Raw genomic sequence first — 23,431 nt, 5'->3', positions numbered from 1 at the left:
AGGGGCCTCGGCCGGGGGCACAGGGCCAGGGTCTGGTTGACGTTCCGGGGGCAGACGGCGAACACTCCACATTTTTGGCAGCTGAAGGGCCTGGTCTTGACAGTTGCTTTGCTCTTCTGCGGAAGCCACCAGCTTTGCATCACAGGGCCCCGCAGCAGGCGGGAATGGCTTCCAGCCGATGGTGGAGGGGTGTGGGGGGCGCTGTAGGGTGACAGCTAGGCCCTGCCCATGCTGCAGGCCCCCGAGGCCAGGCTGGGTCCTGGCCTCCAGCCTAGGGGTGACCCCGGGTTCCTCCCTCAGAGCAGCCCCAGGGACACGGAACACGCTCTGAGCAAACAGCTCACTTGAACACCAGGTCTCCCTTGGGGGCCCAGAAAAGACAGACCCTGGCCCTGCCTCCCAGGGTCCCAGGCTGGTGAGAAGATACCCAGAAAGGAGCCGTGAGCAGGCAGGCGGCCCCGATGGGCGGAAGCTCCAGGGAGGCCCTGCTCTCGTGCTCAGCCCAGCCCCACTGGGGAAGCGGGCCTGGCGGGCTGTCACCAGCGGTCCCGGGGTCCATCAGCCCACAGCCCCAGCAGACGCTCCCCCATCTGAGACTAGCTCCTCTTGCTCCCGCTCAGGGTCGGGAGCCCCATGAGTCCTTCTGGAGCGTCTGCTCTGGGCCAAGCCCTTCCATTCACCAAGGAGACCAGCACAGCTGTCCAATCAAGAGCAGGGAAACCACCTGCCAAGGTCACGTGCAAGGTCGCCCAAGGTCACAGGGCCAGGTGGCCGTGGCAGGGAAGAGCCGGGCAGAGCCACGTTCCCACACTCCACACTCAGCGGCCGCCAGCACATGAGCTGGGGTCTGCAGATGGGCCGCTGGGGAAACAGCCCTCCCCAGCCTGGGCAGCGCAGGGCACTAGCTCGCCTATTCAGGCCAGGGGTCCACAGGGGGACAGCTGTCCACTGGGCTCCAAAAATGCTGGCTCCTTCACCTGGGCCACCCACCCAGCCTGAGCCCCAAGACTCAGCTACAACTGATACCCCACGGAATGGACAGACCTGGCGAGGCCAGGGTGGGGGGTCACGAGGCCAGGGTGGGGGGTCACGAGGCCAGGGTGGGGGCTCACGAGGCCAGGGTGGGGGGAAAGCAGAAAGCGCAGAGGTAGCGGGTACTTCCCAGCCAGGCAGGGCCCAAAGCCCAGCCCAGGTTTCAGACCGCACTCTCAGAGACGGCTGGGGTGGGGAGGCCGGCAGGTGCTCCCAGGGCTGAGCACTGCCCTGCACTCACGCTTTCGCCGGGGCTGCTGTGGGCAGCTCTGTGCCCACAGCATCCTCCCGCTCACAAACTCAGCACCACAGTGGGGTCCCTGGCTTCCTGCCCACCTCCCCCAAGGCCACGGGAAGGGCCCTGCAGGAGTTGTGTGTGTTCACAGGTGCACAACCGGGCAGACAGCTCTGATGGGCACTTCCAAGGCCCCCGGGATGGAGCCCAACTCCCTGCTTCACCATTTGACCCCTGGATGCCCCCTACAACAAGCGTTCTGCTCCCCAGCCCTTCACAGGCACCGTTTTGGAGGCCCAGCACCCCACTGTATGGGCACATCTTCCTTAGGGGGGCCTGTTCTCCCCATTTCTGTCTAGAGCTTCCAGGGAAATTTACAACAGATGGGGGACAAGGGAGCTGAGCCAGCTGAGCGTGCCACCTGGACCCCTCGGGGGTCGATGGCGCGGGCTCCCGGGAGCCCTGGGGCTGGACGGGCACTGGGAGGGGCCAGCGTTCAGGGTCTTCTGCCTTTATCTGGGAACGGAGAGCGGGCCAAGACCCTCCCCACCAACATCCTCCCCGCAGCCGCTTGGGGCCCCTCCCCTTCCCGGGCGTTCCTCTCCCCCAAGAGCACACCAAGCCTTTCTGCGCGGTTGCTTTAATGGACAGACCATCAGACGCATTTGCCCAAAGGAAGAGTAAGTGAGCAGGGCTCTGGGCATCTCACCAGACGCAAATACACAGATCGCGTTTGTACATATCACATCAGACACGTGTCCATAGCACAGGATCGCGCACCCCTCGGGACACCCGTCCTGGGACTGCACGGGGGCGGTCCCCATGGGGTGGGGCCACAGCCCACGACCACGGCCCCACACGCTCGCTCAAAGGCGTCCTACAGCCGCGCGTGAAGATGCTCCTTAACGTGGAAGACTGCCCACGGACAGGTGAGTCCCGGGACGCTTCCTGTCACCAGAGACAGCCCCAGGGCAACAGAAGGGTCCCAACGGTCACTCGAGCTCCGAGACGAGGAGGACAGGGGCGGCAGGCCACGGGCAACACAGGGCTGACCCAGTTCGCAGGCACAGCAGACACGGGTCCATGCACTCCGAGGGAGCAAATCTTCCTCGTCCGCTTGGCGTCTGGTGGGGCGCGCCGCTGCGCCTCTGTGAGGTTAGGGCGCCTGGTCCTCTAGGTTCCAGAATCCCGGAGGCAGGCCCAGGACACCGAGCCCTCCCGGGCACCACCTGGAGCTCCAGCACCCAGGCCATAGGCCACGTGACGCTGACGGGCCGCAGCCACAAATGCTTTTCACCGTGAATGCATTTTGGTGGGTTTGTTTTTTCTCTTTTGGTTCAAAACAAAAAAAAGCATGGCAGGCTCTCAGGTATATAAAACTTGGTAATATTAGACAAAAATACAAACTTCACCTTTACAAAAAAAAAAAAACAAAAACAACAGCACACAGAATTTCTGTTGAATACACGTAAAGCATAACATCTTACCAAAAATAAGAGTTTAGTTTCTGTCCAAACACTGGCAGCAGCAGGGAGCAACCCCGGGCCGCCGCTCAGGAAAGCCGGGTCCTCAGGCCCGTCCGCGGCAGGCAGGAGGCTGGGGAACGGCATGTGATTGCTTCACGCAGTTCTGTCGAAATGGCTTAAATTAAAAGGCGGGTGAGACCGGGCAAGGAAGGAACACGTAAAGCCAGAAACATTCAGGAAATGATGCACAGGTGGGTATACCATGTTTATTGTAATACATCTCACTCACTTGCATCTTGCTAGGAAAGGTACCGTCCCACGGTCCTGACTGTTAACTGCAGCCTGGTGTTATCGGTGTAAATGTCTTCCAAAGAGATAATTAAAAAAAAAAAAAAAAGCTAGGCCAAGAGTAAAAAGGAAAGCTTAATAATCACTTTATGATGTAAAAAAAAAATCCACTTAAGGCTCTCAGGGAGGTTTCTGGATAAGACTCAGACACTACGGCAAGGAGATGCGGTTTCCCAGACAGTCTTGGCTCCCGCGTGCGCCTGCAGAGCCCGCGGCCTCCGAGCGCAGCCTCCAGAAAGCAGGCTCTGCACCCTCGGCAGAAGCACCTGTGGCCACCTGGACAGAGGCCGGGCCACCACGACGCCGGCCCCTCCGCCCCTCGGGGCGCCCCTCCGTCCGGCAACTGCTCAGATGCTTGTGTGCGTTTTGTTTGTCGAGTTTCGTGGTTTTGGTTGCTCTTTTTTTTTTTTTTGACAAGGAAGCGTCTTATTGTCTCACCGAGCGCTACAATACTTGCTTTGATGTCACATGAGCCACGTATACTGTCTCTTTGTTCTCCGCAGCGTGCAGGGAGACAGTTTTCACGGGGAGAACAAAGACCACGCTGGCAGTGAGCACCGTACATAGTAGGTTCAGGAATGTAACACGCCAAGTACATCCGTGTCCCGGGAGAGGGCTGCTGGCTGACCTTCACCTCACATCTGCAGGCAGGAGAGAGACGGACACTGAGAGGCCACGAGCTCACGAGCGCCACCGTGGCACGCACGCACGCACGCTGTGTGGTAGCTTGCGGGATTTAAAGCCTTTGTTAAATCTTTCAAATCAAACACGCCCCATTACCCTTTCTGTAACATCCTGACCAGAACTGGCACTCGGCTCTTGGGATCTCATAGAACACAGCTTCAGAGCAAGCCCCATTCTCCCATTGTACAGATGGGGAAAACTGAGGCCCAGAAGGGTTCTTCTGCTTTTCTCCTCACCTTTCTCTTTCTTCTGGCTTACAGCTTGGTGTGACTTCTGGTGCTCTGGCAGCCACTCTGGGCCAGGAGGCAATCCTGCCTCTGGATGTCACCAGTGAGACACAGGGGTCTCTGTGACCAGGCAGGGTACAGGGACCTGAGCGTGCAGCAGCTCTTCCCTGCCCTCCACTGCCTGCCTGTTGCTCATCCCAGCATTTGTGCCACGTGCCCAGAGCCCGAATGCCAGCAGGCAGGTGGGGCCTCTGTCACCAGCTGGCCCATGGAGGCTTAGCCCAGAGGCTGCAGACCGGAAGCACAGGCAGGCACAGGCCAGCCCCTGCACACCCTCAGGACCCACAGCCAAGGCTGAGCAGCTGGGGGCTGCTTCAGGGTCCGTGTACATGGGCCTTTCCTCCCAGAGGAGCCTCCCGAGCAGACCTGGCCCACAGGCCTCAGACGCTCCTGGCCTGGTCAGGTTCTGCAGCTACATCTCTCAGCTGGGCCTGGGTTCCCAGGCGCCTGTCGCTAAGAGTTCCTCCCACAGCTATCTGTCTTGGATGCCATGGGCTCCCACACGCCCAGGAGCAAGGACCAGGCTCTCCAGAGGCAGACAGTCCAACAGCAAGGCCCGGGAGACTCCACACTGCCTCCCTTCATGACGGCTGCAGTTGCCCACACCCACCTGCCCTGGGAAGCCCTTCGAAAAGACCACTTTTCCCAGGCCCCCCGTAGAGTGGAGGGTGGCCAGTGAGATAAAGCAGAAGTCACTGGGCCCTCCACTGTTCTCCCCACTATCATCCTTCTTCCAGCCTGGAGTGTGGCACGACTTCTGGAGCTGTGGCAGCCACCTCAGGCCACGAGGCTGAGAACGGCCTCGCCAGCCCTGAGGTGGGTGTCTGATGGTCCTCTGAGACTGCCAAACCTGCTCTGGTCTCTACCTCACCTCGCCCTTATTTCTAGTGTCTTGTTCGCAGCCAAACACAACTTCCAATACAGCCACCAACAGCCCTACGTGTTCACAAAGCATTTCAGGCAGGAGCTATCCAGCCTCCAACCAGTCTCATCTGTGACCCCGGCGAGCCTCAGTTTTTCCATCTGTCAAAGGAGTGGGTAAGCTGTCCGTGTGATCCCAGCAATTCAACGTGGGAGCTACTCCACTGCTGCTCAGGGAGCCCAGATCACCCCGCTCCTATGATCTCCGCCTCCCGATCAACGAAGACCAAAGCCAGAGCGGGGGCCCCTGAGCAGGAGGGGGCTGGGGGCCAGGCGTCCCGAGCGGCAGGAGAGGGGCCAGAGGACAGGAGGGTGGAGACCCGCAGCCCGGCCGGACAGACAGCGGAAGCTCGCGGACGGATCAAGGCCAATCAGGGCGCGTCCTCGCCTGCGGGTGATTCGCGGAGCGATCGGGCGCTACGCCTCCCACCCCAGGATGGCGGCGCGGCGGGCAGGTGGCTCCTACCTGGTTGGCCACGTTAGGTGGGTTTTAACCTTTTTCTTTTCCGTTTTTTACCTGACTCCCTACGCCTTCCTGTTGACAGAAGGGCAGGAAGGGTGAGTGGGCCCAAGGGAGGGTGTGGGGTGGACACTGAAGCAATAAATACCTGGGGTGTTTGTCTTTCTGTGAAAACAGCTCGATGGCGCTGGCAGGGAGACACTTCCTGGTCCCGTGAGCCGGCCCAGCGCGGCGGCCACAACGCCGGGCTGCTCCGGGCAGAGTCTGGCCGAGAAGGCCAGGACCCCGAGCGCCAACGCTGTGGCCAGCACCTGCCACCCGCCAGGGACAGGCCGCAAATCTCCAGCTCACTGCTTGGGCCAGGGCGGGAGACGGGACCCCGCAGCGACCTGACCCCTCCCTCCAGGCACGTGGCCCTGCCCCCGCGATCCCCTCAGGGGGCAGCACACCGCCCCCCCCACCGGCCCCCCCCACCGCCGGCAGGTCCCGGGCCGCACAGGCCCCGCAGTCGACGGCCAACAGGCCTCAGCTGCAGCCCCCGCCCCTGCCGCCCCCCGAGGCCGCTGGCCGCGGCCCTGCCGGGACTCACCCGCCTCCTCCTCGCGGCGCTCGGGGCTCGGGCTGGCGCTGGTGCACGCACACTCCAGGTGCTCCTCCAGCCGCACCTGCACCTCTTTCAACTTCGCCTTCTTCCTGAAGTACTCCACCTTGGCCACCTGCCGAGACAGCGGCGCGCCGTGGACGAGCGGCACACGGGCCTGGGGGCGGGGACGCCCCCGGCCCCTGACCCCCTCCATGGGAAAAGCGGGAGCCCCGGTGAGGAAGCGGTGAGATCCGGGGCAGCGTCTGGGGTTTGGCCCCATTTTAACTTGAGCCCAGAGGCTCGTGCCCGCCAGGAGAGGCCCTGAGGATGCCCGCGAGGGGGAGGCTCTGGGCGAGGGAAGGGGTTTGCTTCCACGCTTCAGGGACACATGGAACAGCCACAGAGGTCGGCAAAGGTGCGCCTGACCGTCAGCAGCCCGGGACCATCCGCCCTCCGGCCCAGACCCGAGCCGCGAGGAGGGGCAGGAGGTGTGGGCCCACCTGGAGCTCCGGACAAGGACCCCGTAGCCGCCCGGCATTCGGCCAGGCCCAGCCCTGCAGCTTCACCAGGGCTCCCAGAACGGCCCCCAGGGACACTCTCCATCCCTCGCTCTTCGCCCGGGGACATGGGTGTGGGGGGAGCAGGGCTTGGCCAAGACCCACCTCCAGCACTCGGAGGCCCCGGGGAAGCCCGGCTCATGGGCCACAGCTGACCGGGGCAAACAGGACCCCAGGCGGCAACCAGAAGCCTCCAGCCTGGGACCATCCTTTACAAGGAGCTTCGAGGCCAGAAGCCAGGGGACTCCGGGCAGGGGGTTGGCCTGCACTGTGCTGGCCAGGCTGCCCACCCCATAGGCGAGCCGCCTGGAGGCCCGTCCAGACCTGGAATGGCCACCCGGCCGCATGAATTAACCAAGCAGAAGAGAGCCAGAGGCCCACTAGCCGCGTGACGAGGCTGTGGCTCAGACGGGTCAGGAGCTGGGCCAGGTTTGTGGCCAGGCCCAGGGGTTTCCCAAGTCGAGATCTCAAGACCAGGGAGACAGGAGGCCTCGGGTGGGAGCTGCTGCAGGACGCCTCCACCCAGGGCGGCCTGGGGCTCGGCTGTCCCTGCCCCCTTCCCCGGGGAGAGTCCGAGAGCTGGGCATGCGGGCCATGTGGGCAGCCAGCCTCCACCTTCCCACCTGTAAAGTGGGAACACAGGTCATACGCACGCTCACAATAGAAGCACCTGGAACTCAGGTCACTGTCCAGAGACCACTGAAGTTGGCACCTCTGTGCAGAGCCTATCGAAGGACCCCATGCAGAGAGGCCTGCACACAGGCCAGCGCCTCACCCCACCCCGGACCCCGCTCTGAGTGCCCACATGCTTCCCGCCACCCTGCCTCTGCTGGGGGACACAGGCTACCCGAGGGCTTGGCCCTCCGTATGGCATGCCTCTGGCCAGTGGGTGCCTCCCCTGGTATCCTCTGCAGGGCAGGACGAGGACCCAGGACCCGAGGTGGGGGGCCTCGCCAGCCATCAGACAGACTGCCCGGGGACTAGCGCTAGGCTCAGCAGCGCTGCCCCAACGGGCCCCTCAGTGAAGGGTGCGCAACAGCGGCCACTCGAGCCTTTAGAGAAAAATCTTATTTTTCTTATCACAGAAAAACAAACAGGGATTCATGGCTGCACCTGCTTCTGGGTATGCAAGCATTCCGGGCTGGTCCACCACCTCCATCTGGCCAGGAAATGGCTACATTTTTCCCCCAAGAACGCACTGTGAATATTAAATTCTCAAAAGCGTCCTCCACTCTAGCCAAGGCCACGGTGAAGATGCTGCCGTCCTCGGCGCCCCACCTCCAGACCTACGCTACAGCCTCTCGGAGCCCACACGCCGTGCTCTCCCCACCGTTTGTCTCGGCTGCTCCTGAAAAACCAGACACTCGGACTCCCCGCCAGAGCTGCCCCGCCTGCAGGGCCCCAGGCCAGACCCACCCGAGCACACCCCCACGACGCCGTCAGCCTTCTGAGCCAGGCCTTGGGTTCCTGTGCCCACCAGCCCCCATGAAGCAGGACACTCCCAGGAGGGCCAGGGGGAGCCACGCCCAGCAGGGCCCCCCGACACGGGTCATCCGGAATGAACAGCGTCTCCTGAACCCCACGGGCCAGGCCCACAGCTCTCACAGCAGCCTCGAGAGGGCACAACCATGGCCCGTTTCACAGACGGAGAAACTGAGGCCGCACAGACAGGGCCTGGTTCACCGGCAGGGGTCCCGGACTTGCGACCAGCAGAGCCCCTGAGCACGCCCCTCAGCCAGGCCACGTCCTGAGTCCGCTGGGCGGGGTCGCCAGGGCCCTGCAGCCCAAAGTCCACTCAGAACTGAGTCCAGCTCCTGGAGTCACGACGGACAGACCGACCTGGCTCCCAGGCGGGCGGCAGGAGGCCTTCTCCAGGCTCGGTTTAGAGGCCACAGCGGCCGGAGAAGAGAACCCCAGCTTCGGGGCCTGTGGCCGATGGGGTCTGGCCTCCCTGACCGACTAGGGCTCAAGTCGGGCAAGCAGCGGGCGCCTCGCCACACGGGGCAGGGACTCAGGAGCCCAGCACCCAGACACGCTGCCAGAGCCAGTACCTCACCCTCTCGGCCCGACCTGGCTCCCGGAACGGCAATGGCCGATGCGGCCCCCTGGGGAGCCCCACCCAAAGCACAGGCCCCCGTCCACGAGGGGTGCAGAGGCCCACCCTGGACTGCCCCAGGTAGACACACCGGGCCCACCTCCCAGAGGCCGGAGGTCTAGCGACGTCAGACTGCAGCTAACTGCCCGACACGGCTGCAGCGCTGAGCCAACAGCGGCCGCGAAAGCAGGGCCGCCCCAAACGCCCCACACCTGAGAGGCCGGAGGCCCACCTGGCGGGGAGCCTCTCCTGCCTGACCCACCGCCACCCACGCCAGCTCCACCTGTCCCGGCCACGGAGGCTCGGGTCTAGGGGCGGGGTCCGCGCGTCAGCCCGCACCAGGGGGCAGACGCCAGGCGCTGACCTTGCTGCGCAGGGTGCAGGGGAGGCAGCCAGGACCCCTGCCCACGTGGCAATACGGCAGGTCTGGAGGGGCTCCGGGGTCCACAAGCCACCCCCAGGGCAGGCCCCGGAGGCCTCAGGGCCCTGGTGGGCAGGCCACCAACCGGGGCACGTCCTGACCCCGGGCCCAGAGCCCCCTGCAGCTGAGGGTGCCCACCTGGTTCAGTCACCTGGGAGACTATTCCAGCCTCCCCGCCCTCTCTTCCCAATGAGGGGCCTCGGGCTGTGCGTCGCCCCATGACCCCCAGCACCAACCCTCCGTTCAGTCTGGGCCTCGAGGACCACTCTCCGCTTGGCCTCAGCCCCAAATGGGACAGGGGTGGCCCCTGGCCAGGCTGGGGGGCGGGCACGCCACAGTGGGCCTCCTGTTCCCACTGACCTCCATCTCCTCCCACCAGGACCCCGGGGTCTGGCGCCGGATGTCTCCTTGCCGACCTCCTGATGGGAGGGCGGGAGGGCGGGAGGGCGGGAGGGCGGGAGGGGCCCTCCCCGGGAGAGGGGGTGGGCGAAGGCGCGCGGGGCACCGGATGCATGCGGAGCTGGGTGGCTAGGCCCCCCGCGGCGGGCTGACCCTCCCCCCACCCCGCTCTGGGCAGACGGAACCAGGCTCTCCCGCCCGCTGGGCAGGCCTGTGACCCGGCAGATGGAGCACCCGCCCTCACCCACCGAGACCCCTGAGGAGCTGTGGACCACCGCCCACCCTTAGGATGGACCAGGGGAGGCAGGGAGTCACTTCCCAGCCCAGGACCAGACATGACCTGGCCCTCACACCAGGGGGCAAGAGTGGGGGCCATGGGGGACCCCAAAGGGTGGAGGCACAGGCAGAGAGCCCGCTCCGTTTCCACCCCCCCGTACCTCCAGGCCCCTGCTGCTGGCCCGACAGACAGGCTCCAACGTCCGTAAGCAGGACCATTTAATCTAGGGCACCCCACCCCCAGGCCCAAGAGACAAAGGCCTCAGTTCTGTGGATTCCTGGGGCTCCTAAGACCTCTCAACACACCACAAGGAGGGGTCCCCAGACCCAGCGGAAGCCCAGGAGGCTGGGCTGAGGGCCAGGGCCCCCGCTGAGCCCGCGGCGGGCATCAGGCCTGCTTCCTCCTGACCGAGGAGGGTGCAGCGGGGCCCACGGGGTGCCCGGGGCGGATGCCCCCCACCCGGAGTCTGAGGCCTAAGGCAGGAGCCAGCGCCGCAGGCAGGCACTCCAGGGCACCTTGGCCCCAGGGGAGTGTCCACCTGAGACCACAGGCAGCCAGCCGTGGAATCTGCTTACTCAATCCCCAAAGCACGCAGAGGACCAAGTCCCCGAGGTCACGTCAAGGCCCAGTTAGAGTCTAAAGTGCTTCTCGCGCGCCGGCTGCAGGGCCCTCAACTCCACACCGCACTCTGGGGCCAGAAGCCTGGACTCAGACTGGCAGGCGAGCGGAAATAATTCCCAGTGGAGAGGAGCTCTACTGCGCCCCCGGAGCAGAAGTCCGCGTTCCAGGAAACCTGGAGGCCCAGCTGAGTGGGGAGGGAGCTGCTCCACGGGGCGGTGCCAAGTCCACGCCCCGGGGCCACAGGGACCACGACCCACCTGCAGCCAGACCTTGCATGGGGGCAGGCAGTCCCCACGCCCCAGACCCACTCCCCCAAAGAGGCAGGTGCAGCCAGAGGGGAGCGAGCCCAGGCTAAGAAAGGTTTGCAGACATGGGGCCAGAAGCCAGCCCCTAGCTTAGCTGCCCAGGGACCTGAGGGTGCAAAATGTCCCCCAGATTCAGAGGACCAGCCCCATATGTGTCCTTGGAACCTGATCCGCCGCAAGACCCCACGATGCCCTTAGCGGTCAGGCCAGCCAGCCTCCTGCCTGGCAGAAGGCCTCGCAGTGAGCACTGCCGCGCACTGGCTCCCAGGAGCCCAATACGGGAGGCAGAGACGTCTGACCCAAGCGCTGGGCCTGGGGCTCGCCACGCAGAGCACACCTTCCTGAGACAGGGGGTGACCTGGCCCCCAAAAGGCCACCCCAAGGCTGGTGCCCCATCAACAGCACATCCAGTGGAGAGGGGCACCCTCCCAGGTTTCACAGGGGCCAGAGGTCTAGCATGACGGGCATGTGCCTGGCCCTGCAGCCTGAGTTCTGAGCCAAGTTCTGAGCTGTGGTGGGAGTCAGCCTCCCCACCCAGCCCCAGCCCAGGGCTCCCTTCCGGTCTCGGTGGGGAGAGGCTCTCAGGGGACGCCCAGCCCCCTTGCCACACACCACAGCCCCTGCTAAAGTGCCCAAGAGACCCTTCCAGAGCCTGGAGGGGACACCAGGCAGCCCTCAGCTAAATGGCTGGACACCACGCGAAACCCGTCGGCAAGCAAACCACCACTTGTCCTAAGATCCACGAGAGGCCCTTGGAGAGGGGACTAGACGCCACCCCTAAACCACCTACCAGGACCCAAGCCCCAGCCCCGCCCCCGGGCCTCAGTGTGCCTGTCAGAGAAATGGACGCATCCTCCGGCTCACCAGCCACAGCTGGCCGCCGTGGGCCAGGGATGCGCGGGCTCACCTTGACATTCCGGTGGTGGACGCGTGACGGCTGGCACTTGACGCTGCTGGTGTTGCAGCAGCCGGTGCAGCGCTTCACCTCCACGCACGGCGGCCAGATCAGGAAGTTAGCGGACGTGGGGTCCACCTGGCTCCGAGGTATCTCGTAAATGACAGTCCTGGTCTTGCAGACCGCCGGGATGGCCTCCTCTGCAGAGGTGAGAGTCGGGTGAATGGTGAACGTGCAGCAGCACCCAGGGGTCCAGGCAGGAGCGACCCACGGCCCACGGCTTAAGCCCACGGGACGTGTCACACAGCCCCTGGTCCAGCAGAGGCAGAAAGACCCCGGCCCCCAGCACGGTGCCACTGGCTGGCCCAAAGATGAGCGGTAACTGGAGGGCTGGGAGGGGAGGCCCCAGAGGGGAGGGGGCTGCAGAGAGCCCCCTTGGAGCATGGGGGCTGAAAAGGGGCTCACACAGCCCGAGGCCAGCTTGGAGCTGAGACACCATCTTCACTCAGGGCCGGGGGCGGGGAGCCATCTCTCACCTGCCTCACCTCCCAAGGGCCCCGCCTCCCACAAGCACATTTCCAGTGGCCCCCAAATCAAGAGGGCAGGGTACTGGTGACCCAGCTACCCCAGTGCGGGAAGGGGCCCCGCTCACAGCGCCCAACCCAGTGCCCACCAGTAGGAAGGGTCTGGGGGGTCCAGCTAGGCAGGGCCACAGGCCTTCAGTCCAGCCCCAGTTCCACTCAAGGGCAGGCCGCCGGTTTGGAGCAGGAGAGGCCCCCATCAGCCCCGAAGACTCGAGCCAGCACACGTCACCTGGGAGGGCCCGCTGGCCTCAACCAGGAATCGTCTACCCACATACCACGCCCAAAGGCAGAAGCTATAAAATCCATATTCTTGGAAAGACAGCTCAGACAGAGGGAGGCATATGCCCAAGGTCACAAGGAGGACGGGCAGCTGTCAGGACCCCCAGGTGGCACGGGACCGGGTGTTCAAACCCCCCAACGGCACCCCTGGGGCAAGGCCTCCTCTCAAGGATGAGCCCAAGGCCCCAGGAGACCTCCATCAGCCATTCACCCCTGAAGGGGCCAGGCAGACCCTGGATGCTCAGAGTGGGGCCCAGAGGCCGGGCCTGCGGGGGGGGGGGGACCCTGGAAAGGGCCCCCAGGTCCAGCATGGCTGCACCCAGCACCTCGCAGGGCAGCGGGGAGCACTCCGCGCTCGATGTTATGAACTGCAAATTAAACACGACCCATCCTCCAGCGAGGCTGCCTCCAGCACAGGCCCCAACAAGACCGGGCACTTCAGGAATTTACGGCGGCTCCCCGCTTCTGGAAACTCTTGGCCCAGGCCAGGCCTGCAGCGGGGAGTGGGCGGGCCAGGGCAGGGAGGGGGACGTGGGGCCTGCACAGCAGAGAAGGGACGGAGCCCGCATCCCCAGAGCCCCTCCACAGCCCCCCGGCACAGGGACTCACCGATGCTCCTCTTCCTCCGGATGGGCACCAGCCGCCTCTCCGGGCCATGCCTAGCGCCGTGGCCCCCGTGGGCTCTCAGACTGGTTTCCAAAGGCTCCTCAGCTCCTACAGGAAAAAGAGATGCCGATCATCCGCCCACACCTGGGCCCCTGGGGCCTGCACAGCAGCACACCCCACTGCCCTCCTCGTTACAGAGGGGGTCCCTCTGCACCCACAAGGGGGGGCCTCCAGACGTGTGCAGGATGAGACTCCCAGCTGCCGAAGATGTCTCAGCCGCCCCACGCAGCCAGCATGGGGCTCCTGACACGGGCGCCTGCCCTGCACCCTACTCAAAGCTGCAGAACACCCGGGAAGGGCCTGCAGCCAGCCCGCCCGGGGCACCTCCTCAGGGAAGCCGGGTTAGGGCTGACCCAGGGGAGGTGCCTGAAGCCAGCCCGCCCCACCCGCAAGGCCGAGCCGACAGGCCTGCTGCTGCTTGCTGGACAGCGCACCTTGGACAGAGGGCTGGACGGCAGACTGGACCGCGGACCCGCACAGGCTGCAGCCGCAACTTTTCCACCACCTCTGCTTCTGCCGCCTCCTCTGCTGCCCTCACTGACCCAATCCTGGCTGAGCATCCTGGCCTTGCAGGGGCATCAGGAGCAAGGCCAGACTGGGCCTCGGTCAGACCCCACTCGTCCCTGAACATCAGCCCGCCATGACGGAGAGGCCATCAGAGCCAGGCGCAGCGCATCAGGAGTCCAGTGCCCGGTGGGGGACACGGCTCTCAGGAAGGAAAGTGCTTTGAGCGGCCCCAGAGCCAAGGTCACCACTGGGCCTAGCGCCCCAGGCTGGCTACAGCCCCCTCAGTACACAGACCACCACCCGCTCTGCCCCCAGGGCCCCCAGACAGGGCTCGGAAGGGACACACACACCTGCCGTCTGGCCTCACCCCGCCCAAGGACAGCACCTGCACCAGGGTGGAGTGGGCCACATGCGGCTGCCCCACCCCGGCCCTCAGACCCGGTGGGGCATCTCCCTGCCTCTCCCCTCCATCACTGCTTCCCCCACAGTTAACCAGAGGCAACCAGAGGCATCGGGCTCTGAGAAAGCACGCCCACAGCTGCCCAAGGAGCCCATTCTCGCCACCTCCCCTCCCCAAGAAGCTCCAGTGGTATCCCGGCCACGAGCCCAGACCAGAGGACCCCTCTCCCCGATGCGCAGTGCACAGAGGCCTTGGAGACTGTCCACATGCCCGCAGTCAGAACCTGCACACACTAGAAGCGAAGCGCAAACACAGAAAACACAGCGGGGACACAAGACGCACGGCCGTGCACGCTGCCGTCCAGGAGAGCCCAGCTCTCCCCTCACAATGACTCAATGTTCCACTGCCGCTAATTTTTTCTGAGACCCAAAATAAGATCAGAACAGAACTGCTCATGCAGTAAGAATCCCATCCACCAACTGTTACAAGAAGCATTTTTTCAGGAAAAAAGCGACATGATGAGTCACGTCCTGGTGGTGGCCATCTCGCCGTCGCCAAGCCCGGGAGCAGCCGGTCCGTCCTGAGCTTCTAGGAGACAACCGGACGGCAGCAACCCAGGCCGCACTCCACCCAGCACTCCAGCCAGGCAACAGCGGCCTTCCGCGATATCATGGTGCTGTGCACACAGGAGGGGCTGCCAGCTTTCCAGCTCAGAGGAAACTGAGGCCAAGGCTCAGAAGAACAAGCAAGGCCGATGGCCAGCAGGAGGCCCCTGCCTGCCTGCGCCACACCCAGGCCTCTTGCCTCTGAAGAAGCAAAGACAAAGCCTCCTGGTCCATCAACTGTTCTGAAACCTGAACTCAGGACTCACTCCCCAACAAGAGTAGAAAGAGCTCCCAGTCAGACAAGCTCATCCACTACCCTATGGAGACGGGTGGTCCAGAAACCCAGCCTGGACCTCGCTGATGGGGAGGTAGCCCTCTGATTTATGTGGGTGGAGATGCGACTGGCAGGGACCACCCCCCCCCCCCCAAGAGAAGGCCACACGGGAATCACAGCCAAAAATGGCTCTCAGGGCGGTTCATCAACTGGTTTTCCCTTCTGCCTCTTCTGCACAGATGTCCGAAAGACAGGAAGCCGTCTTCCAGCCGTCAGTCCTGGAGGAGCATTAACGGCCTAATGGGATGACATTTACTATCCTTACTCAATGGCCACGGGCACCCGGCCAGGCTTCAGAGAACAAAGCTCCCGCGCGGCTGAATGGTCTGCTCTCCGCACACCCGACACACAGGCCGCAAACTCCATGCTACTGGTCATTAAAAGACCACATGCTGACCCCTGCACTCAAAGGTCACACGTGAAAAACCAACTGTCCGGTCTCTCAGGCGCGGGCAAGGAATCCAGCGCCTGCGGGCCTGGGCGCAGCCTCACCTGGGAGACGGGAACGCCCGCCCCTGGAGGCCCCGCCCACCTGCCAGTCACGAGGCCCCGCCCCAGGGAGGAGCCGCTGCGAACCCGAGCGTCTGTTCCCGCTCCCAGGCATCAGTCGGGGCGAGCTCCACTCCGAGCTGTAGGAGGAGGGACAGGCACCTAGGCCAACCGGTCCTCTCTGCACCCACCCGCCTCCTCACTGATCCCACCTCTGGCTGACCCTGCTGGGGAGTCCTGGGCCTGGAGAAGTAACCTCACAGCAGTTCACAACCTTTCCTAGCAGCGGGGTCCATTGCTACTCTTCACTTGGGGCAGAAACAGAAGCTGGGGAAAGACACCCACACCCCCAGCGCACTCCTGCAAAACAAGCTACAGAAGCAACCAGCTCAGGTCAGAGCTGTGAGAGGGGGACCACCCAGAGCTCTGATGAAGGAGCCCGCCCTGGGGTCTGCGTCACAAAGGGTCCGGGAGGGACAAGGCTGCTGAACAAAGGATGTCCTGGGGCCCCTCCCGTGTTCTCAGCCCAAAGCTCACCAGGCATTAGGCGCTCCCTCTCAGACCCCAGCTGCCCCAACAGGTGGGGGAGGGAGGGCGGCAACCACTCTGCCCACTCCCTGGGGCAGGAGGGGGCCAGGCTCCCAGGCTTTCATAAGGGGGCAATTTGAAACCAGCCCGGAGAACCGGCTGGTGCACCCTTGCTGCTTCTGCTTGGACCCTCCAAGGAGGCCGTGGACCCAGAAGTCCCCAGGTCAGGAATGCTATCAGCATGACCCCGGAGCTGCAACGCTAAAAGCATTAATGGGTGGGGGGTGGGGGGGTGGGGGGGTGGGGGGGTGGGGGTGGGGGAGGCGGGAGGCGGGGCTGCAGAAAACAGAATAAGAAAGGTCCCAGCAGAAAGTGAATGGCCCATTTCCCCAGCGCAGCCCAAAGCAGGTCCTGCGGGAGGCCCAGCCTTCCACAGGGAAAAACCTCTTGGGAGCCAGTCTCCCCGTTTCCCAAGTCCATCAGGGAGCAGCAGCACGCAGGCAAATGTTCTCCTCGCCTAACCAAAGCCAAAGCCTTCTCCCCAGCGTTACACATCAAGGAGCCAGATCAAACCCCCACCCCCACCCCCCCGGCCCACTCTGATCTCCAAGTGAAATTCTACCCTCTTCCTGATAAGGATCAGCCAAAGGATTTCCTGGGTCAAGAAACTACAGAAACCATGCCCTTGCTAGAAAATGGTTTTGGCATGAAATGAAAATAGTTCAGGCCTTTCCACCACCATAATTAGGTACAAATTTCCAAATGACTAGACCATGTGATTTTACTTAATTCCTCCACCGCCCCCCTTTTTAGAGTAGTTTGCAGTGAGAGAAAAATCTTCATTCCACTTAAAATTCTCCCAACCAACCCCTGGCTAACTTTGGTCGCTCCATTTGACAAGCTCACCTGGGGCTCCTTTTTGTCCAGCCAACAGGAAGTTTTCTTACATGAGTATTGCCCTAGCTAACTCACAGTGGAATCCCTGCCACAGAAATGCGGGCCAGAACCCTCGTCTTCTGGAAGACTTCCTCTGGTCCACAGGCAAGCACAGCCACCCCGCACCCCCGGCTCCCACCCAGGCCAATATGGGTTGTCAGCACCTCTGCCCACCTGGGGCCAGTCCAACTCTGCAGCCGACACTCAAGAGCTTCAGAAGTCTGCCTGACACTTTCCTAAAGCGGCTCAGCTCCAGAGCCTGAGGGGGGAGCCCCAAAATAGTCCCCAAACAGCAGACTGTCCGAGGCGCGCCTTTTTTATTGGCTCATGAAAACAGAAAAACACAGGACTCACAACCACAAAGGCCCAGCCCGGCAGCAGGAGCGGAGAAAATGCGCACGGATGACAAAGGGGCCCTCGGTGGGGCGGTGGGGGGCGGCACCGCGCAACAGCTTGCGCCCAGGTCAGGGCTCAGCGCCCAAGGCCTGGGCTGGCTCCTCCCGGCCGGAGGGCAGGCCCCGGACCGCACACCTGGCCGGGACGCCGGCGCCCTCTATGCGGCTTAACTTTCTGAGACACATTCGGCATTTTCCTTAAAGCAAAAAAACAATCCCTGGGCGAGTGAGCAGCCCCGGCCGCCGCCGGGAGAGAAAGTGGTGATTGGAAGAGAAACTCCTGACTCATCCGCCTCGGCTTTTATGGCCCGGGATTGGATTCTGACCTTTCGGTGCGCTCCTGCGCGGCGCCCGGCCCGGCCCGGACGCGGGAGGCGGCACGGGGCGCACATACAGCCTGCCCACCCGCCCGCGCCCTCCCCGCGCGCCGAGGGAAGGGGCGCGATTTACCTACGGAGTCTATCTCCAGGAGTCGCTGGAGGTCCCGGATGCTGTGGATCTGACTGTGCGCCAGCCTCTCAATGACCTCGCGGGGGATCTCGGCTTCCTGCAAGCATAGCAACACGGTCAGCGCCCGTGGCTGTCCAGAGCGCCTGGTCCCCCACACGGCCCGCGCGGGCGCCTTGCAGGAAGGCCGCTGGACCCCCAGCCTGGGCCCTGGAGCCTAAGGCCCAGGGTGGGGCTGGATGAGACCCCCAATCCAATTCTCCGTCCCCATCCCTGTCTGCCCTTTACAAAAAGAAACCGCTCTCCGCCTTTAAATTAAAAAAAAAAAAAAACACACAACCCACCGGGCCCCTCTGCCCGGGGGTGTCCATTACAGGAGGTCTAGGGGCAGCGAGGGGCCAGGGGAGTTGCTAGTCTAATAGTGAAATCAACATCGAGAAAGATCAAGTTGAAATGCGTCACGGACCGGCGACGAAAGTCACGGCGGCCCTAACACTTTAATCTACCCCGAGGTTTAAATTTCACACCCGGAATCCCGACCGAACCTGCGGGGGAGAGGGTCTGCAAACACGCGCGCGCACACTCACACTCGCCCCACCCCGGGCTCCGGCCCAGCTGCGGCCCTAGCGCCGACGAAGACGCCCCAAATCCAGCCGCGACTGGGAGGGGCTGCCAGGGAACGTGAGGGTTAAATATCTATGTCTGGCAGCGCCGGGTCCCAACCCAGACCACCCCCAACCTCTCGGCCTCCCCTACTCTTTCCAGATTTTTAAAGGGAGTAGGGGGTCGTGGGGGGTCTCAAGCACTAAGTCCCGACGACGGGCGTGTAGAAAGTCATTTATCACAGCACAGCTCACGAGGATTCGGAATTCGAGATTGGGATTGGGGGTGGGGGTGGGGGTGGGGACGCGGGCGGTGGGAGGGCGAGGGCTCCCGGCCCGGCCCCGGCTCGCCTCGCTCAGCCACCTGTAAGCAGGCCCCGGGCGGGCGGGACTGCGCCGGCCCAGCCGCCGCTCCGGGCGTGGGGACCGGGACCCGGGGTCTGCGGCTCCGCGCTGCTCACCCTGCCTTCCGGGGGCTCCCGCTGCGACCGCCCCTACCAGTTTGTCGGGGGCTCTTCCCTCTTCCCCGGCTCCGCGGGCTCACACACATACACACAAACACACACACACACACACACACACACCCCCTTCCGCGCTCCCGCACCCCAATGCTGCATTGTCCGCCGCGCCCTAGGTCTCCCTCCTCGGAGAGGAGCCCGCGGCCCCCGAAGTTTCTCCCCACTCGTCCACCCAGCCGCCACTCCGTCCCTCCGCGGCGGAGCGACGCAACACGCTGGAAACTCACCAGACACACTTAGGCATGGCAGAAAATAGAACCCAGTTGGGAAAATTTTAAAACCGACCACCCTAGCAGAAATCAAAACGCGCCCTGCAGAGCCCCGGAGCCCGGGCTCTCGGGCGACCTCAGGGGGCGTGCGCAGGGGGAGTCGGAGAAAGGACAGGGCGCGGGGGTGGCACCCACCTCGGCCAGGGCATTGGCGAGGTACCCGCAGCCGAGGAGCAGCAGACAAGCCCAGGTCCTCATCGCGTCCCGAGGCACCGGTGGCTCGGCGGGGAGGCGAGGCCGCGGGGCGGGCGCTCCAGCCGGGCTCCTGTGGCGGCGAAATTCAGTACCATCCCTCAGGGAACGCGGCCCGAAGGAGGGTGGCGCGGAGAGCAGGGAGCCGACGGAGCGCGCCCGGCGCGAGCAGCGAGTGCGGAGAGAGGCAGGCAGCGCCAGAGAGGAGGAGGAGCAGGGAGTGCGCGCTCGCCGCGCCCGCCGCGCCGGGAGCCTCCTGGGCCGCCGGGTAGGGGGTGGGGACGGAAGGGGCGGAGGGCGGGGGCTGGGCCTCTTCCTTGGTGCGTTCCCGGTGCTGGCCGCCGCCGCGCTCGCTCCCCGGCGCTGGCTCTAGGAGCGACCAGGCCGGTAATTCTGCATATTTGCGGGCGTCAGCCCCGAAAGGGACCCCGGAGCGAGGCTGGAGCCGCTGCCGCCGCACCACCCATCACCTGTCTGGACGCCCGGCCAGGCCCGGCGCGGGCTCGCGCTCTCCCTGCGGGCTGCGGGCGGCCCCGCGCTCGCCTCCGGCCTCCTCTCGCCGCCGCCGCCACCGCCCGGCCGGGCACGGCGCGGCCCAGCACGGCGCGGCCCGGCGGCCTGCGTGCGCCCCTCCGCGGCGCGCCCTCGGCTCCGGCGCAGCGCTCCGCCCTCCGCCCTCCGCCGGCCCGAGCCGGGCAGCGCCCGCGGCCGCTCCGCCTGGCAGCCGCCGCCCGCCCGGGGCCTCGCCGCGCGGGCCTGAGGGCCGAGCCGGCGCCGCCGCCGCCGCCGACAGAGAAGGAGGAGGAGGAGGCGGCGCGGGCAGGCCCGGCTCGCCGGAGTTGTGCGGGCTCCGCGGGGCGCGCGTGTGGAGCCGGCCGGCGGCGGGGAGGGGGTTATAGCGCCGCGGCGCGCCCCTCCCCCGCCCCCTCCCCCTCGCCTCCCCCGGATTCCGGGCCCCGGACCCGCACCTCGGAAGCGCGCGGGGGCCGAACGGGCCGGGCAGGGCCCCGCCGCGGCCGCAGTGAGCACACACACGCGCTCGCGCAGGCAGTAAAACCCATCAAGGCCCCGGGCCCGGCCCCGAGCACAGCCGCCGGGGCTCCGCGCGCTGCCCGGGGCTCCCCGGGCGCCCCTCCCTCGAGCTTGCCCACCCCCCAGTGCCAGCTGCAGCCCTGCAGCACCGGACGGGGAGGGGAGGAGGCGGCCGCAGAAGCGCCGCCGTCGCCGGCTCGCCTCTCTCGGGCCCCAGCGGCGGCAGAGGGCAGCGCCCAGAGCTGCTACGCCAAAAAGGGCAAAAGCGAGCCGGCCCCCGCCTCCCGCCCCCCGCCCTGGTGCTCCGGCCTCTGCACGGTTTGGATCCCGGGCCCCCGGCTCCCCCGCCATAAAAGGAGGGGGAGTGAGGCTCTGGTGAGAGGTGGGGCGGGTTTAGGGGCGCGTCTGGGACACTCACCTGGCGGCTGCCACGCGCCCCCGCCCGGAATCCGATGCCTGGGGCGTCTGAACGAGGAACCTCCACCCACATTCCGGGAGAGGAAGGCGCCCCGGTCGGAGGAGGGGGCTGCCGCGGGCCTCGTCCCCGCCCTGGGCTCCCGCACCCCCAAGTCCCCGCGCCCTCGTGGAAGGCCTGGCGGCGGTCTGAGCCAGAAACTCGAGGGCTGGAAGGGAGGAAAAGAAAAGAGCCGCTCGAGAGGAGCCCGGGAGTCTCAGCCTCCCGCGCCGGGATCCGCTGGGCGCACAGAGCGCCACCTCCGGCCGCGGCGCCGCACAGAGCGATGCGGGGGAGCGACGCGAGGAAGGCCGAGGCCTGAGCGGGGCTGGACGGCGCCCCCGCCACCGAAGGGCGGTGCGCCGAGCTGGGTCCCTCCCGCCTGCCTAAGCAGGTGGGACCGCACCCTGGCGACGGGTCTCTAGAAGGGCGGAGAAGCCCCCGGTATCAGGGCTAGAGGGATAACGAGCCAAGTGACCCCGCAGCTAGACGGGAGGCCATTAAAGGCTAGGGACTGCGAGTGGCTGGGTGGGCTGCGGAAAGAGAACCTCGCTGGCCCGAGCCCTCCACCCCACACCCCCATCCTCCGGGTTGGGCCCCTGCCCCCGCCCAGGCTGCCCTCCAGCCAAAGGCAGTAAAGACGCAACCCTCCAGGCCCTCTTTCATCCTTGGCTTCTTGGGCTCCAGCATTTCAAAGGCCGAGTCCAGTGGGCCCTCGGTGGGGGGCGGGGGGGGGGTCCCTCAGCTTCCCCCAGATTCCGGGGAGGAGGGGTGGGCCCCTCCTGGGATTCCCAGCGGGCAGGGTCTCCCAGCACTCAGTCCCCCAGCGCACCTGCCCCTCTCCGCTGCTAGCCTCACCTGCAGCCTCCCCCCCAAAGCACGCACTCGGGGCTTAGAAAGAAGGAGGGTGAGGCAGAGCTCGGGAAGCCTTGGTACTGTCCTTGTCCACCCAAGTAGACCTCCCACTGCACTGGAGGGAGTCCGCTGAATGGTTTCCAGAAGGCGAAGAGCACACTGCTTGGACTCAGGCTGTTCCCCTGGCGGAGCCCAGAGATTTCCTGAGAGCTGACCGCATCACACCTGCTTGAGCGTCCAGTTCCTCACAGGCAGAGGGGACCTGAGGACCCACACGTCTTCAGGGCTGAAGGACTTGGTTTGATGGCGGGTGTGCGGATGAGGAAAGGTCTCCTTGTATTGCAGGGGCTGGGGTGGGGGCCCTTCTGGCTCCAACCTCTGTACAGAGGTTCCCTAGGTCCTGGGGGCGGGGGCGGTCCCACCAGCTTTGAGCAAGTGATTCGCTCGGTGCCCCATCCCAGCCTGGAAATTCAGGGGCTCCCAGTTTGAGTTTGGGACAGAAATGTGGGTTTGGGGCAGAAGAGAAAAGATCTGGGAACATGGAATGGGGGCATCTTCTACGGGAGCCCAGGCCAAAGTTAGAGAGCAGGCGAGATTGGGGGGGGGGGCGGAGGGGGCGCGCCAACGGAGGCATCCTTCTAATCTCTGGCGGCTATTAAAAATAAAACCTCGGCTCGTTGTCATAGCGACCACGACAACAGCGGCTGCCCAGGGTGGCACAAACTTGTGCAGCCGGTGACAGCCGCTTTTGGGGGAGACTCAGGGCAGACTCACACTGGTCCATCAAGGTCTGCCCTGCCACCAAGGACAGCCCTCCCCCACCCTCCCCCCTCCGAAAAAGCCGGCAAAAGTAGATCGCTAGACGCTGTTTCCTAGACCTTGAATCGACTTGAGCAAGAATCAACCACCAGGACGGGAATCCACGCGTGCGGGGACTCCCCGACCCTGGCGCCTCTCTCCGAGGCCCCTTCCCCTTTCAGAGCCTGGCATCCTCATCTCTCGGGAAGGGGCTGAGTAGGGAGGCGGTTTCAGATGGAGGCTCGGCGGCGGGAGAGGGGACCCTGGGTCCCGAAGCCAGGCACGTGGGCGCTCCGGCACCTGCCCAGCCCGCCTGTCCTGCGATCCTGGCTGCTCAGGTGCGGTCACGTGCTCCTTTCTGCCCAGGAATCGAGTTTCACTTCCAGCCGCTATTAGGCGGTTCACACGGTTCACTGCAAACACTTGATAAAGAGGCTAAATATACACTCGAGTCGGAGGAGGCGTGGGCGGCCTCGCAGAGCGCAAGGGCGGGGCTCCGCGGGGCATCCCCGCCCGGGCCGAGAGTCCGGCTCGACCCCGACCAGTTCCCGGTTCCCAATGCTCCCACCCTAACCCCCCCGCCCCCCCCCCCCCCACACACACACAGTTGGGAGCCCAGGCCCAGGACACGCGGCCCTGGCAGGCTGTGGGCGCCCCTTGGCAGCCAACGGCTCCGAGGCGGAAGAAGAGGGCCCTGGGGGGGAGCTCCAGAGAGGGTAAGTGCTGGTGGGAGGTGAAGGCGCACCTGGCAGGCCGGGATGTCCGGTCGCCCCCGGAGCTGGTGCTTCCGGGCCATCTGCAGCGTCCCCGGCGGCGCGCCCCGACGTGTCGCGGACCCATAATTAAGGTGAGTCAGGTGCTACAAATAGGTGCAGAGAGGGACTCCCGGTGCATCCGGGTGGCTGCGCGTCTGCCCCTCGCTGGTTCTTCTGGGCACCGCCCATGACCCCCCCTC

General features: G+C 65.0%; 1 protein-coding gene across 10 annotated transcripts; it reads right to left on the bottom strand.

Moving 5' to 3' along the window:
* Nucleotides 1-1,891: 1,891 nt before the first annotated feature.
* PDGFA (platelet derived growth factor subunit A) lies at nt 1,892-23,395 on the bottom strand. 10 transcript variants are annotated; one of them, XM_069571342.1, is made up of 9 exons: nt 21,682-23,395; nt 20,788-20,992; nt 19,281-19,410; nt 17,760-17,856; nt 13,059-13,163; nt 11,599-11,786; nt 6,023-6,149; nt 5,440-5,508; nt 1,892-3,722 (listed from the first exon to the last, which is right to left on the bottom strand). In XM_069571342.1, the coding sequence occupies exons 3-8, from the start codon at nt 19,341-19,343 to the stop codon at nt 5,453-5,455; spliced, it is 636 nt and encodes a 211-aa protein (XP_069427443.1). In that variant the 5' UTR covers nt 19,344-19,410; nt 20,788-20,992; nt 21,682-23,395; the 3' UTR covers nt 1,892-3,722; nt 5,440-5,452. The 10 variants fall into 10 exon arrangements, 8 of the variants coding, with proteins under 8 accessions (XP_069427443.1, XP_069427445.1, XP_069427441.1 ...); XR_011252864.1 differs by lacking the exons at nt 5,440-5,508; nt 20,788-20,992; nt 21,682-23,395 and adding an exon at nt 20,306-20,696 and having other exon boundaries at nt 1,892-2,596; nt 2,755-3,722; XR_011252865.1 differs by lacking the exons at nt 5,440-5,508; nt 20,788-20,992; nt 21,682-23,395 and adding an exon at nt 19,808-20,198 and having other exon boundaries at nt 1,892-2,596; nt 2,755-3,722.
* Nucleotides 23,396-23,431: the final 36 nt, after the last annotated feature.

The sequence above is a fragment of the Ovis canadensis genome, chromosome 24 (assembly GCF_042477335.2).
Source record: "Ovis canadensis isolate MfBH-ARS-UI-01 breed Bighorn chromosome 24, ARS-UI_OviCan_v2, whole genome shotgun sequence".
Taxonomy (NCBI): Eukaryota; Metazoa; Chordata; class Mammalia; order Artiodactyla; family Bovidae; genus Ovis; species Ovis canadensis.
Note: the sequence above shows the minus strand (reverse complement) of the source record. Positions and strands in the feature narration are given on the sequence as shown.

Excerpts from the sequence above, each read along its gene's own strand:
- PDGFA (XM_069571342.1), bottom strand. The coding sequence starts at position 19,343 with ATGAGGACCTGGGCTTGTCTGCTGCTCCTCGGCTGCGGGTACCTCGCC. Across the intron at positions 13,164-17,759 it reads CCTGGAGATAGACTCCGTAG|GAGCTGAGGAGCCTTTGGAA; the intron begins GTAAATCGCGCC and ends TTTTTCCTGTAG. Across the intron at positions 6,150-11,598 it reads TCCACCACCGGAATGTCAAG|GTGGCCAAGGTGGAGTACTT; the intron begins GTGAGCCCGCGC and ends CTGTCTCGGCAG.